Source organism: Mandrillus leucophaeus, unplaced genomic scaffold, assembly GCF_000951045.1.
Source record: "Mandrillus leucophaeus isolate KB7577 unplaced genomic scaffold, Mleu.le_1.0 Scaffold1726, whole genome shotgun sequence".
Lineage (NCBI taxonomy): Eukaryota > Metazoa > Chordata > Mammalia > Primates > Cercopithecidae > Mandrillus > Mandrillus leucophaeus.
This window is the reverse complement of record NW_012101728.1, coordinates 56,260-71,680: the sequence shown is the minus strand read 5'-3', so window position 1 is coordinate 71,680 and position 15,421 is coordinate 56,260. Positions and strand designations below refer to the sequence as shown.

At 47.2% G+C, this 15,421-nt stretch overlaps 1 protein-coding gene across 2 annotated transcripts in view; it reads left to right on the top strand.

Moving 5' to 3' along the window:
* Positions 1 to 754: 754 nt before the first annotated feature.
* Positions 755 to 15,421, top strand: part of LOC105537465 (succinate dehydrogenase [ubiquinone] flavoprotein subunit, mitochondrial) — a 24,038-nt gene continuing 9,371 nt past the window's right edge. The window contains exons 1-7 of one of the 2 annotated variants that reach the window (XM_011977070.1): positions 755 to 879; positions 1,302 to 1,450; positions 4,452 to 4,576; positions 7,077 to 7,245; positions 9,006 to 9,201; positions 10,424 to 10,595; positions 14,665 to 14,783. In XM_011977070.1, coding sequence (XP_011832460.1) covers positions 856 to 879; positions 1,302 to 1,450; positions 4,452 to 4,576; positions 7,077 to 7,245; positions 9,006 to 9,201; positions 10,424 to 10,595; positions 14,665 to 14,783 — 954 coding nt within the window. In that variant the 5' untranslated portion in view covers positions 755 to 855. Of the gene's footprint in view, positions 880 to 1,300; positions 1,451 to 4,451; positions 4,577 to 7,076; positions 7,246 to 9,005; positions 9,202 to 10,423; positions 10,596 to 14,664; positions 15,345 to 15,421 lie in introns of those variants that run through there. The other variant, XM_011977071.1, reaches the window with a different exon arrangement.

The window sequence follows — 15,421 nt, the reverse complement described above, 5'->3', positions numbered from 1 at the left end:
ACTGCACTCCAGCCTGGACGACAGAGTGAGACTACGTCTCAAAAAAAAAGAAAAAGAAAAAAAGCATTTTAAGGCTCTTTTACCACCTCTGAGTTCCTGAATGGATTGGTTTTGTTTGTTTGTTTTGTTTTGTTTTGCTTTGCTTTGTTTTTGAGACGGAGTCTCACTGTGTCACCAGGCTGGAGTGCAGTGGTGCAATCTCTGCTCACTGCAACCTCCACCTCCCGGGTTCAAGTGATTCTCCTGCCTCAGCCTCCTGAGTAGCTGGGACTATAAGTGCACGCCACCATGCCTGGCAAATTTTTTGTATTTTAGTAGAGACAGGGTTTCCCATGTTGCCCAGGCTGGTCCCGAACTCCTGAGCTCAGGCAGTCTACCGGCCTCGGCCTCCCAAAGTGCGAGGATTAGAGGTGTGAGCCACCACACCCAGCCATGGATTGTTTTAATTTTAATTGTTATCACTGGACAAAGACTTGAGGTGACAATAGTTACTGGGTAATCAAGGTCAACTTTGGCATGGCCAAATAATATTCTGAACAGTATTGATTCAGAGTATTCAGTATTCTGAACTTTGTTGTTTTCTGATGAATGGAGATAGACCATTAATTTGCAAGTTGTTAGAACACCAGTGCCTTCTCTGTGGCTGAGTACATGGACGAGTGTGTGGTGGGAGGAGAAAGCAGCTCCGTCCGGAGCAGGAGCTGTCATGTGGGGAGCTGGCCCAGGCTAACGAGGGCAACTCGCACTGGCTGAGGGAACAGCAGGTCCAGGCGGGCAGCGCTGTCCAGTGCCTACCTTTCTGCAGTGCTGGAATCCGCTTGTCTGCAACCGTCCGCGTTGGGAGCTGCCAGCCACATGTGGCTGTTGCTAATGTGGCAGGTGTAGCTGAAGAGCTGAACGTTTGATTTATTTTAATTTAGTGGTTGTGTGTTGCCAGCAGCTCCCACCTGGGCTGTGACCCCATGGTCTGTGGACCTCACTCTGGCACCAAACTCTGAGCGGAGCTGCCTGTGGCCACCAGACAGTGTGGAGTGCCTCTTCGGGTTGTGTAGAAATAGGAAATGAGTCACCAAAGTAGGAGCTGTTGCTGCTGCGTTCTCTAGCGCACCTGCCTTGTCTGTGCTGCTCGGTGTGGAACACCTCTCGGGCGCTGACAGCGTCCTTGACTCTGTTGCTGATCTCCTTGGATTTACCTGGTCCATTTGGATCAGGTTCTTTCACCTATTCACACGAGCAAATACCACCTTAAAACCTTACAGGTTGGCTTAACACTTCCTGCCCTTTTTTTTCCTTTCTTCTAGTCTCTGCGATACGATACCAGCTATTTTGTGGAGTATTTTGCCTTGGATCTCCTGATGGAGGACGGGGAGTGCCGTGGTGTCATCGCACTGTGCATAGAGGACGGGTCCGTCCATCGCTTAAGAGCAAAGAACACTGTTGTTGCCACAGGGTAGGACTCTAATTCTACTTTATTTCATTTATAAAAATGAATAACTTTCATTTAGAGTTTCTTTATTTTAATGAAAATAGAGGCATTGTAGAATAACGGTTCAGACACAGGCCTTGATATAACCTTGTGAGGGTGATGGCCTCTCCCAGCCGTGGTTGCTCACCTGTAAAGGGTAAGGACGGGAGCACCTGCCTCAGGCGGCGAGAAAGCATGGCCCTCAGTAGACGGGGGTGGCTGCCATCAGGTTCACAGCTTACCTCTCCCGATTTTAGATGAGGAAACTGCGGCCCGAAGAGTCCCATGGGGGTTTCTGGCAAAATCCCTCTTGTTTTAGTGGGTACTGTGTTAATACTGATTCCTGGGATGGGTAAGTCCTTCTTCTCCACATAATGAAAATAAGTAACTTTAATTTTATACACTGTCAGTTACTTTAACCATTTTCAAAGTAAAAACTGTCAGTATAGCGAAGGAAAAAATCAGCAAAACTACAGGTTGGGAAAAAATATTTTCCAAACCTTATATCTAATAATATCTTAGTATCTAAAATAGAAAAAAAAACCCTACTAAAAACAACCTACTAAACCCTACTAAAAACCAACCCTACTAAAAATGGGCAAAGGACTTGAATAGATATTTTTCCAGAGGAGACAAACAAATGGCCAATTGATGTATGAAAAAATGGTCAACATCACTAAGCACCAGAGAAATGCAAATTAAAACCCCAATGAGACATCATCTCATCTCACTCCAGGTAGAATGGCTGTTACCAAGAGGACAAAAGAGAGCAAGTGTTGGTGAGGATGTGGAGAAAAGGGGACCCTGTGTGCTGTTGGGGGGAATGTAAATTAGTACAACTGTTGTGGAAATTCCTCAGAATTCACAGGACTACCATGTGCTCCAGCAACCCCATTTCTGGGTGTATATCCAAAGGGCGTGAAATCAGAAGCTCAAAGAGACACCTGGACCCCCATGTTCATTGCAGCGTTGTTCACAGTTCCCGAGATATGGAAAAAACCTAAGTATGTGTTGGTGTTTAAGGAAAATGTGGTGTGTATACGCAACTGAATATTACTCAGCTATGAAAACGAAGGGAATCCTGTCATTTGTGAAAACAGGGATGAACCCAAAGTCATTATGTTAAGTGAAACAAGCCAGGCACAGAATGACTGATACTGCATGTCACTTATATGTGGAATCTAAAAAAGTCAAAACTCAAAGAAACAGAATAGGACAGTGGTTGCCAGGGGCTGGGGGAATGCAGACTGCAGCGATGCTGATGAAAGGTGTGACTTCCCGTTACGAGGTGAACTTCAGAAGTTCTAATATACAACATGGTGGCTATAGTGAATATTATACAGCACGGTGGCTACAGTTAACATTATACAGCACGGTGGCTATAGTGAATATTATACAGCACGGTGAGTATCATTAATATTATAACTTGAAATTTACAAACAGAGTAGACCTTAGGCGTCTGTATCTCCAAAAAAAAGGATAATTATATGAGGTGATGTGAAGGGGGTGGCCTGCCCCTCCACACCTGTGGGCGTTTCTCGTTAGGTGGAACGAGAGACTTGAGAAAAGAAATGAGACACAGAGACAAAGTATAGAGAAAGAAAAAGTGGGCCCAGGGGACCGGCACTCAGCTTACAGAGGACCCACGTTGGCACTGGTCTCTGAGTTCCCTTTCTATTTATTGATAATTATTTTTACCATCTTAAAGATAAGGGAGTGGCAGGACAATAGGATCATTTTAGGGAGAAAATTAGCAGTAAGACATATGGATAAAGATCTCTGTGACATGAATAAGTTCAAAGGAAAATGCTGTGCCTTGATATGCATATGCAAACATCTCCACAAACCTTTTAGCAGCATTGCGCCAGCAAGTCCCGGCCAGCGAGTCCCACCTTATGCCGTAAGGTGGTTTTCTCCTGTCTCAGTAAACAGAGCATACCATCGGGTTTTACACTGAGATGTTCCATTGCCCAGGGAGGGGCAGGATTTTTAACCAGCAAGCTGCCTTCAGGCACTTGTTTAACAAAGACACATCCTGCACAGCCCAAAATCCATTAAACCTTGAGTCACCACAGCACATGTCTCTTGCAAGGACAAGGTTGGGGGTAGGGTCACAGATTAACAGCATCTCAAATACAGAACCAAATAAAGTCTCTTATGTCTACTACTTTCTATATAGACACAGTAACAGGCTGATCTCTCTTTCTTTTCCCCACAGTGATAGATGTGTATTAATTTGATTGTGTCATCAGTTCACAAAATATATCAAATCACGTTGTGCACCTTAAATATATACGGTTTTGGTTTTTTTTTTTATTCATCAATCATACTTCAGTAAATCGGGGGGAAAAAAACAAAATCCATAAAAATTTTAAAATTTTCGTTATAAAAGTAGTATATGCTTATTGGGGAAATCTTTTGAACAGCACAAAGCTAAAATACAAACAGGGCCAGGTGTGCAGTGGCTCATGCCTGTAATCCCAGCACTTTGGGAGGCCGAAGTGGGAGGATCACTTGAGGTCAGGAGTTCGAGAGCAGCCGGACCAACATGGCAAAACCCCATCTCTACTAAAAATACAAAAATTAACTGGGCATGGTGGTGCACACCTGTAATCCCAGCTACCCGGGAGGCTGAGGCGGAAAAGTCACTTGAACCTGGGAGCCGGAGGTTGCTGTGAGCCGAGATCGTGCCACTGTGCTCCAGCCTGGGCGACAGAGTTAGACCCTGTCTCAAAATAAATCAATAAAAACAAATGGAAGTCCCTTCCCTGATCCCAGGCTTCTGTCCTACCCGCACAGAGTAGCAGCCCCACTGGTGTGGCCCCCAGTGATGTGTGTGGGGTGTGCGTGAGTAGGGGGTTGTGTGCACACAGACAGCACTGAGAAGATGATGCCCGGGGGCTGCTGTGTCCATTCTGTGATCTCACCAGACAGGAGGTCTGGACGTGGGCCGCTGTGTGCAGTCACTGCTGTCTGTTGTTTCCAGAGGCTACGGGCGCACCTACTTCAGCTGCACGTCTGCCCACACCAGCACCGGCGACGGCACGGCCATGATCACCAGGGCAGGCCTTCCTTGCCAGGACCTAGAGTTCGTTCAGTTCCACCCCACAGGTAGGGCAGGACGCCTTGCCTGGCAGGCGTTCAGCTCATGTGTGTCTTGTAAGCGTGTGGTGCCTACTCATTGCTCCTCCATGGTTTTATGTGGTAACGTGGTGTTGAAGATCAGCTTTCTCAGCTCTCAGGTCCTCACTTCAATGTCGTTTCCTTAAGGAGACTTTTCCCACACTTCCCTTCCCCTAAGGCAGTTTGGGCCAGCGTTTTATGCATTTCTGAAGAGCCCTAAACCCTGCCTTGGTGATACTTGTGCCAGCAGTAAAGCAGGGATTGAGGCCAGGCGCGGTGGCTCACACCTGTAATCCCAGCACTTTGGGAGGCCAGGGCGGCCGGATCACCCGAGGTCAGGAGTTCAAGACCAGCCCGACCAACATGGTGAAACCTCATCTCTACTGAAAATACAAAAATCAGCATGGCGTGGTGGCATGTACCTGTAACCCCAGCTACTTGGGAGGCTGAGGTGGGAGGAATGTTTCAACCTGGGAGGCAGAGGTTGCAGTGAGCCGAGATCGCATCCCTGCACTCCAGCCTGGGCAACAGAGTAAGACTCCGTCTCAAAAAAAAAAAAAAAAAAAGTAAAGCAGGGATTGTTCAGTGTCCCTCTTCGCAACGAGGTCGTCAGCTCCTCGGGCAGGCAGGTCTTCTCATTAGCTGGGGTGGCCCATGCCCAGCACGTGGCAGGGTCTCCATCAGGGTTTGCTGAGTGAGCGTTCTGAGAGCTGGGAGAATGCCGTGGAACCCAGAAGCAGCACGGGCAGATTCCGGCTTTGTAGGAGAACACGGAGCTTCCGCGGTAATGGGGTGTAAAGTTAGGGCACAGCCGTGACAGAACCCCGTGTGACGTTCGGACATTGGGGCTCCGCCCACACAACCACTGAGGGAGCTTTTTGAGGGGAAGATGCGCTCATCTCGGGGACGTCTGACGGTTGAGCTTAGGAATGTGCAATTTGGAGACATTAACACAGAAATGACAGTTGAAGTCTTGAGTTTGGGGGAGGTTCTTCAGAATGAGTCAGAGAGAGAGACACACACACATCTGCCTCTTGTTTGAGGTGACTCGTCCTGGACTTCTCTGGGTTGCTTTTCTGACCTGTGGACGATGGAGACCCCTGAAGTGGTGCTAAAGAACCAGACCTGTACCTTCTCTTTCTCTGTCAGTGTCAGCTTTCTGGTCCCTGGAAGGGATGAAAATAAGAAATGAATTTGTTGTAGGTTTTTTTGTTTTTTTTTTTAAAATTTGTTTAGAGACGGGGTCTTGCTCTGTTGCCCAGGCTGGAGTGCAGTGGAGCAGTCTTGGCTCACTGCAGCCTTTGTCTCCCAGGCTCAAAGGATCCTTCCACCTCAGCCTCCCAAACGGCTGGGACTACAGGCATGCATTACCATGCCTGGCTAATTTTTGAGGGTTGTTTTGTTTTTGGTAGAGACGGGGTGTCACCGTTTTGCCCAGGCTGGTCTCAAACTCCAGGGCTTAGGCGATCCTCCTGCCTCGGCCCCTCAGAGTGCTGGGATTATAGCCATGAGCCACTGCACCTGGTCTGTTGTATTTTTTTATTACTTTTTTTAATCAATAGAATGTCACTGAGTCCCTGAATTCCCTCTGTAATTTGCTTAGAGCTCCACTTCTCATGCTTTGTCTTCAATATGTGAGAAGTAATGCACAGAAAAAAGAGCATTGAAACTTAGAAAATCAAAAGACAGGCGAGATGCAAGAATCACATTCTTGTTTTAAAAGCAAGATTGCCCTTTTTGTATACTAATAAAAATTGTAGCTTTTGAAGTACGTTTAGTTTCGGGTTTTTGATCTCCTTGGTTAAAATTCGAGAGCTAGGCATGCCCTGTTTCTCATCGCCGTGAGGAGTCACAGAGCCGCTGTTTGGAGCACAGACCGCCGGACTGCCCAGGTTTGGGTTTGAGCTGTGTCCTCAACTGCATGACTGAATGTTACCAAGCGGTAATTTGCTGTCACTGAGAAAGCGGGTAGTACTACCCGGAGTTGTTGTAAGACTTAAATGAGTTAACATGTGGAAAGCAGCTAGAACTGCCCCTAGCAAGTGCAGAGTGAATATTAAGTAAAATAATCATTATTACTGTCCTTGCCACTGTTTGGGTAATTTAGATATGAATTCTCCAAGCTCGTATTCTTAACTAGTTACCACAGTGTCATAGTGCAAAAGAGTGTTCAAAAATTAAAACAAAATTTGAGGCATCCAGCGTACACGGGGCTGTAATCAGAGTATCGGCCAGAGGTCTGTGGGCCTTTCTCCTCGCTGGGGACACTGCTCTGCCCCAACCTCTGCTGCAGCTGTCAGCCTCGTCAGTGCTTTTTGTTATCCAGACTTTCTACTGTATCTTAACTGTTCTTTCTATTCAGTTTTGCATATAATGCCTTCTGCATATCTTTTTCTTCTCTCCCCCAAAAAATATCTTGAAAAAAATAATGCATTTGAAATAGAGACCTAGCAATTGTTAGGTTATAAATGTTTGTGGTTTTTTGCAGGCATATATGGTGCCGGTTGTCTCATCACGGAAGGATGTCGTGGAGAGGGCGGCATTCTCATTAACAGTCAAGGCGAAAGGTTTATGGAGCGATACGCCCCCGTGGCGAAGGACCTGGCGTCTAGAGATGTGGTGTCTCGGTCGATGACTCTGGAGATCCGCGAAGGAAGGTCCGTGTCTGAGTGGGCACACGGGCCGGGGTTGCTTCTGTGAGTTCCAGCACCGCTCGCCCTCACCTTCGTGTGCAGGCACACGTGCACAGCCACCTCTCTCAGCTGCTGACAGGCGTCTGTTAGTCTGTGGTATTTTCTTAAAGACCTACATTTTGAAAATTTTAGCCAGTTTCTTTCTCAGATCTGTGGAACAGAGTTTCTCTTAGTGTGTGTGAGTATGTGACAGAGTGCGGGAGAGAGAGACGCACACGCAACCTGAAGTCGGCACGTGAGCCTTGGGTGTCGTGTCTGATGCCCACAGGTGTTTTTCGGCAGCTTTTCAAAGGGTGTGGGTTACTTGGCTTTCAGTAAAACAGTTTGCAGCTCTTTCATTCCTGACCCTGTTCTTTAATGTAATATCTGCTGGGATGGCTTTTGGAGGTTTTACATTTTTATATTTAAAAAAACAGAGAAGTCAGGCCAGGCGCGGTGGCTAAGCCTGTAATCCCAGCACTTTGGGAGGCAGAGGCGGGCGGATCATGAGATCAGGAGATGGAGATCATCTTAGCTAACATGGTGAAACCCCGTCTCTACTAAAAATACAAAAAATTAGCCAGGCGTGATGCCAGGCGCCTGTAGTCTCAGCTACTAGGGAGACTGAGGCAGGAGAATGGCATGAACCCGGGAGGCAGAGCTTGCAGTGAGCCCAGATGGCGCCACTGCACTCCAGCCTTGGCGACAGAGCGAGACTCTCTCAAGGAAAAAAAAACAAAAACAGAGAAGTCAAATGTTTTTCTGGAATATGGTGGCCGTCTGTACCTGTTGGTTCCACATGTGTGGTTTCAACCAGCTATGTATTGAAAGTAAAATTGCAACCTTACAAATATGCAGACTTTTTTTCCTCGTCATTGTTCCCTAAACAACACAGTTTAACAACTATTTACGTAGTATTTACATTGTATTAGGTACTGTGAGTAATCCTGGAGTTGTTGTAAAGCTTAAATGTACAACTTTAAATGAGGATGATGTAAAGTATAGAGGAGGATGTGCATAGGTTATATATAAATACTCTTCCATTTTATATTAGGGACTTGAGCATCTACAGATTTTGGTATCCATGGGGGTCCTGGACCCAACCTGCCACAGATACGCAGGGACGATTGTGTTTGGCATAGAGCCCTTTCTAATGCACTTACCAAGGACAGCCGCAGCAGGCTGTGATCCCTGAGATGAATGTGAGTTCAGGGAGGGCAGAGTTTTTGTTCTGGGTCTCAGCTGTGTCCCAGCACCTAGGATTGTCCTTTGCACACAGTAGATGCTTAGAAAAGATTTGATGAGAGGGTGAGCATAAATGAGGGGAAATTTTCCTCAGTATCAAAACATGTTGAAACTCACACGCTTCCAAGATGACGTATTCTCAGGTCTCCTGCCGTTGCCGTTCTCTGCCTTATGTGATGGTGTTTGTTCTGTCTTCCCAGAGGCTGTTCTCTGCCTTATGTGACAGAGGCTGTTCTCTGCCTTATGTGATGGTGTTTGTTCATCTTCCCAGAGGCTGTTCTCTGCGTTATGTGACGGTGTTTGTTCTGTCTTCCCAGAGGCTGTTCTCTGCCTTATGTGATGGTGTTTGTTCATCTTCCCAGAGGCTGTTCTCTGCCTTATGTGACGGTGTTTGTTCTGTCTTCCCAGAGGCTGTTCTCTGCGTTATGTGACGGTGTTTGTTCTGTCTTCCCAGAGGCTGTTCTCTGCCTTGTGTGACGGTGTTTGTTCTGTCTTCCCAGAGGCTGTGGCCCTGAGAAAGATCACGTCTACCTGCAGCTGCACCACCTGCCTCCGGAGCAGCTGGCCACGCGCCTGCCCGGCATTTCAGAGACAGCCATGATCTTCGCCGGTGTGGACGTCACGAAGGAGCCGATCCCTGTCCTCCCCACCGTGCATTATAACATGGGCGGCATTCCCACCAACTACAAGGGGCAGGTGATGGTGCTGGCTCCCCTCCCACAGCTGGATAGAAGGCTGGGACAATGGGGCCCACCTTGCAGTTGTCTCTTTAGATCTTAGAGGAAAAGACAGATGTTTTCTTCAAGAAAGTACTGTCTTGTTTTCTAGATTGTACTTTAAATTTCTATTACTGGAGGATGGAGGGGGCTTAATAATTTATTCCTCCTTAGTAAATTGTCATAGATACATCATTTGCAGCTTTTTCCATTTTATAGTTACTTTCCTATATGATCTCGTGTTATTTCTAATGATCTTGTACATCAAGGGATCTTTCTAATTCCTACCTTTGAGTGGTTTGCGGTTCACACAGAGCTTGTCAGTCACTTAGGCTACTTGTTGGGCAAGGTGGGCAGCAGCTGTTACTTTCCCTGCGTAGATGAAGAGGTGAACGGGGGGTAGAAGAGTCTGGAACATCAGTGTCACTTACTGATGTTCCTCCACCTGCCGTGCTCCCGGGTCTGAGCCGGAGCGCAGGTGGTGAGGGCCTCGGGAACATGGGACATGGGGACAGTCACAGATGCCAACATTGGGGGTCCCCTGCAGGTGGTGAGGGCCTTGGGAACATGGGACATGGGGACAGTCGCAGATGCTGACATTGGGGGTCATCTGCAGGTGGTGAGGGCCTCGGGAACGTGGGACACAGGGACAGTCGCAGACGCTGACATTGGGGGTCCTCTGACCTGCTTGTAACAGCAGGTGCTCGGGGCAGAGGGAAACGGGGGGACATTCGGAAGCTTCCCTCTGAAGAAGAGGAGCTATGGTCCTTCCCTCCCTCTTAGATATGGTCTTTCCTTCCCTTTTTTTCTTGGAGATTCAGTCTCGCTCTGTTGCTTAGGCTGGAGTGCAGTGGCACAATCTTGGCTCACTGCAACCTCCGCCTCCCAGGTTCAAGCGATTCTTCTGCCTCAGCCTCCCGAGTAGCTGGGATTACAGGCACTCGCCATCATGCCTGGCTGATTTTTGTATTTTTAGTTGAGATGGGGTTTCACCATGTTAGCCAGACAGATCTCGAACCCCTGACCTCAGGTGATCCACCCGCCTCAACCTCCCAAAGTGCTGGGATTACAGGCGTGAGCCACCGCGCCTGGCCTACTTCCCTCTCTTTCTCTGGTCTGCAGCACAGACACCCTGCTGGGGGAGGTGGGCTGGTGGAGGTACGGGCACCTTGACATTTCACCTGAAATCTTCCTTTCCACAGGTCCTGAGGCACGTGAATGGCCAGGATCAGATTGTGCCTGGGCTGTACGCCTGTGGGGAGGCTGCCTGTGCCTCGGTACATGGTGCCAACCGGCTCGGGGCAAACTCGCTCTTGGACCTGGTTGTCTTTGGTCGGGCATGTGCCCTGAGCATCGAAGAGTCATGCAGCCCTGGTAAGTGTTTTCTTCAGGAGCCAGACTGTCTGAGAAGGCGCAGGAGGTTACAGTTGTTTTTCTTTTTTTTGAGACAGGTCAGCCCAGGCTGGAGTGCCGTGGCACAGTCATAGCCGCCTCAACCTCCCGGGCTCGAGCAGTCCTCAACACCTCCACCTGCAGAGTCCCAAGTAGCTGGGACTACAGATGTGCACCACCATACCTGGCTAATTTAAAAAAATTTTTTTTTTTTTTGTAGAGACAGGGTCTCACAATATTGCCCAGGCTGGTCTTGAACTCCTAGACCCAAGCAGTCCTTCTGCCTCAGCTTCCCAAAGTATTGGGATTACAGACATGAGCCACGACCCCCAGCCAGATTACAAAGCCTCGATTTGTTACTGGAAATTTGCTTAGTGGTCATATAGAGGTAGTCTGGGTTTTTTCCCCTAGAAGTGATTAAACTGAGAAATCCGGAGGTTATATGGTGGTAATGTTGAGACTAGATAGAGGCTGGTTGGGGATCTTAACAATTAAGATGACATTTTTGGGGTTACATTTTTTTTAAAAAATTATTTTGTAGTCATTATGTTCTGCTTAGAAAAAGCACAATTAGGGGCCGGGCGCGGTGGCTCAAGCCTGTAATCCCAGCACTTTGGGAGGCTGAGACGGGCGGATCACGAGGTCGAGAGATTGAGACGATCCTGGCTAACACAGTGAAACCCTGTCTCTACTAAAAAAAATACAAAAAACTAGCCGGGCAAGGTGGCGGGCGCCTGTAGTCCCAGCTACTCGGGAGGCTGAGGCAGGAGAATGGTGTAAACCCGGGAAGCGGAACTTGCAGTGAGCTGAGATCCGGCCACTGTGCTCCAGCCTGGGTGACAGAGCGAGACTCCGTCTCAAAAAAAAAAAAAGAAAAAGCACTATTAGGAAGTTGTTATTTTTAGAGGAAGTTCATTACATATTACTTGCCTGATAAAAATCACTTATTTGCAATGAAATTTTTTAAATAGTTGGTGTGAATGAATATGTAACATGGTACTTAGAAATATAATTTAGGCCATTCTAAAAACAAAGTACAGCTAGCCTCTATTAGAGGAGAAGGGATGACTTATAGTGAACAGAATTCCCATCCTCTATGGACAGATTGGATTTCACTTGCTGGTTTTCTTTTCATGATAGCGTCAAATAATGTGTAGGAGAAGAAATACCGTGTGTGGGAGTGTGAGTCTCATGTGCACTAAGAACGGGACAGTTAGCATCGCTCCCACCTCCAGAGATCTTCACGGTGGTTATCCAGCCTCATGTGCTCAGAACAGTGTGAGGTGGATGGGACACCGGTGGATGTTTGTGTGGCAAGGATGGTGGGACCCCAGGCCCACATTCTTCCCGTTACCTTTCTCTGGTGTTAACTGTTTGGCATCCTTTCTGCTGTTTTAATAGAACAGGTGCTTTTTGTGTGGATTCAAGTGAAATAAAAACTAGGACTGCCATAACTTATAAACATGCCCGCTTTTATATCTGTAGTTAGAAAGGTACGGAGAGTATTAAAAAGGTAGCTTACTTCAGACACTCTGTCTCTGGATCTGACCACAGCTCGGGAGGGCAGCACACGCAGAGCTGGAGTCTTACCCCAAGTCGCTGCTGACCATGGGCGAAGGCGGAGTTCAGGTCCATCGCTCCTGACGCCACAGGTTGTGCTTGTCTCACTCCATAGCCCTGCACTTTGTAGCAGTGGGGACTGATACCACTTCTCTCAGAGCTATGTAGAAATTTTGAGCTTCTTTTTCTCTGAAAATGCAAAAAAAGAACATTTTGTAAGAATACCCTATACTTTACATCTGAGAAACCGCTCACGCATGCAGCATCTCACGCAGAATGCTGTGGAGTCAGACTCAAAAGGCTGCACACCTGTGGCTGTCTTGATACGACATTCTGGAAAAGGCACATCTAGGGAAGAAAAGGGATTGGTGGTTGCCAGAGGCTGTTTCCTGATTGTGCTAATATAGACACAGCTCTGTGTGTGTCAAAATTTGAAAAACTACACTAAAAATGGTGAGTTTATTTTACTGTATCTTTGTGCTTTAATTTTTAAAAATGAAAAGGAAAGAAAAAATGCTTGTAGCATCACCACTTCTCCCCCACTCCCCGAAAAAAAGAATACATACCTATATATATTTTTTAGAAATAGTCTCCCTCTGTCGCCCAGGCTGGAGTGCAGTGGTACGATTAGGTGCACGCCACCATACCTGGCTAATTTTAAAAAATATTTTGTAGGGACAGGGTCTCCCTTTGTTGCCCAGGATGGTCTTGAACTCCTGGCCTCAAGTGATCCTCCTGTCTCAGCCTCCCAAAGTGGTTACATGCATTTATACATGTGTTAAAGTTGGCAGAACTGAGGCTGGGCGCAGTGGCTCATGCCTATAATCCCACCACTTTGGGAGGCTGAGGCAGGCAGATTGCTTGAGCTCAGGAGTTCAAGACCAGCTTGGACAAGGTGGTAAAGCCCCGTCTCTACAAAAAATACAAAAATTAGCTGGGCATGGTGGCTCACACCAGTGTAGTCCCAGCTACTTGGGAGGCTGAGGTGGGAGGATTGCTGGAGCCTGGAAGGCGGAGGTTGCAGTGAGCTGAGATCATACCACTGCATCCAGCCTGAGCAACAGAGGAAGGAGACACTGTCTCAAAGAAAAGAAAAAAGAAATTGTAGAATGGTCCACTGAAAGAAAAAAGTCAATTTTACTGAATGATCAATTTTTAAAGCATTATAATAAAAAGGAAAAGAAACACCAGCAATCCCAGAAGCATTTGAGCAGGCCCTCAAGAGACCCACACCCTGGTCCCCTGGGGAGGCGGTGGGCGGGGCGGGGCCTGTTTGACTCCTGCATTTCATACCTCCTACCTTCTGCATGTATTACCTGTTGAAGAAAATATATATAATGTTATTTTAAAAACTTTAAAACTTTTTTGAAGACATCTTAGAAACACAAGGGTTACAAATCTTGGCTGTGCACAGTGGCTCACACATGTGATCCCAGCACCTTGGAAAGCCGAGACAGGTGACTCACCTGAGGTCAGGAGTTTGAGACCAGCCTGGCCAACATGGTGAAACCCCACCTCTACTGAAAATACAAAAATTAGCCAGGTATGGTGGCATACTCCTGTAGTCCCAGCTACTCCGGAGACTGAGGCAGGAGGATTGCTTGAACCAGGAGGTGGAGGTTGCAGTGAGCCGAGATGGTGCCAGTGCACTCCAACCTGGGCTACAGAGCAAAATTCCATCTCAAAAAAAAAAAATTGCAAATCTTGAAGTGTAGGTGAGAGCACACAAGAGTCCAAATCAGCAAGTGACTTTCAAGCACACAGCAGCCACCTTCCTTCCTCTGATGCGAAGGACGGTGGGGTGGCCGGCCCCTTGGGACCACCATCTGGAAGGTGTTTTTTTTTTCCCTTAGTGGAGTGACGTTTATATACACTTAATGTATCTAAATTTGTATACATTTAATTTTTTTTTTAAAAAACAGGGTCTCGTTCTTGCCCAGACTGGAGTGCAGTGGCACGATCTCGGCTCACTGCAACCTCTACCTTTCGGGTTCAAGCAGTTCTCATGCCTCAGCCTCCCGAGTAGCTGGGATTCTAGGCGCATGCCACCATACCCCGATAATTTTTGTGTTTTTAGTAGAAACGAGGTTTTGCCACGTTGGCCAGGCTGCACTTGAACTCCTGACCTCAAGTGATCCACCTATCTCGGCTTCCTAAAGTGCTAGGATTACAGGCGAGAGCCACCGCACCCGGCCTTCATTTAATTTTTTAATTTTAGAGATGACTTCTAGTTTATTCACTCTAAGATAAGTTAATGGATATCTACTGTGTGCCAACAATTTTGCCTTTATGTATGTTCTTTAAAACTGGCCCCAACTCAACAGATGGCCTCAGATGTAGGGTGGGCTGGCCGTGTGTTAGCTGAGAAGACTTTCGCAGTTTCCAAGCTCCTTGAGCGGCTGTGCTACGTATTTTTGTGTCATTCTAAATCCATTTGGTTTTTTAGAACGGTTTTGAAAAGTTAAATTCTAGCTTTTTTGTTTTGTTTTAGGAGATAAAGTCCCTCCAATTAAACCAAATGCTGGGGAAGAATCTGTCATGAATCTTGACAAATTGAGATTTGCTGACGGAAGCATAAGAACGTCGGAACTTCGACTCAGCATGCAGAAGGTAAGAGCCTGGACTCGCTCTGGAGTGAGCAGGCCGGCTGCATACCTGGCCCTGCACTGGTTTTGTTTTTTTAAAAATAGATTTGGGGGATGCAGGTGCAGTTTGTGTGGATGTACCGTGAGGTGGTGGAGTCTGGGCTTTTCACGTCACCCAAGTTGTGTATGTTGTACCCAGCAGATAATTGCTCATCGCCACCCCTCCCGCTTTTTGGAGCCCCCAGTCTCTGTTAGTCCACTCCGTGTGGCCACGTGTACTCACCATTCAGCTTCCACTTCCAAGTGAGAATGTGACACTTGACCTTGAGTCACTTCACTTAGGAGAGTGACCTCCTGTTCCATCCACGTGGCTGCAGAAGACATGAGTGCGTTATTTTTTTATGGCTGAGTATTTCATGGTGTTTATGTACCACATTTTCTTTGTCCGGTCATCCGCTGATGGGCACTTAGGTTGATTCCATGACTTTGCTGTTGTGACTAGTGCTGCGATAACATACGAGGCTGCACCAGTATCGAGGTAAACAGCAGTAGAACGTACTCCTCACCATATCAAGAATATGAAAGAGACCAGGAGGCCTGAACTATACAGAAGTGCACTTTTCCACGGTAAACAGCAGTAGGACGTACTCCTCACCGTATCAA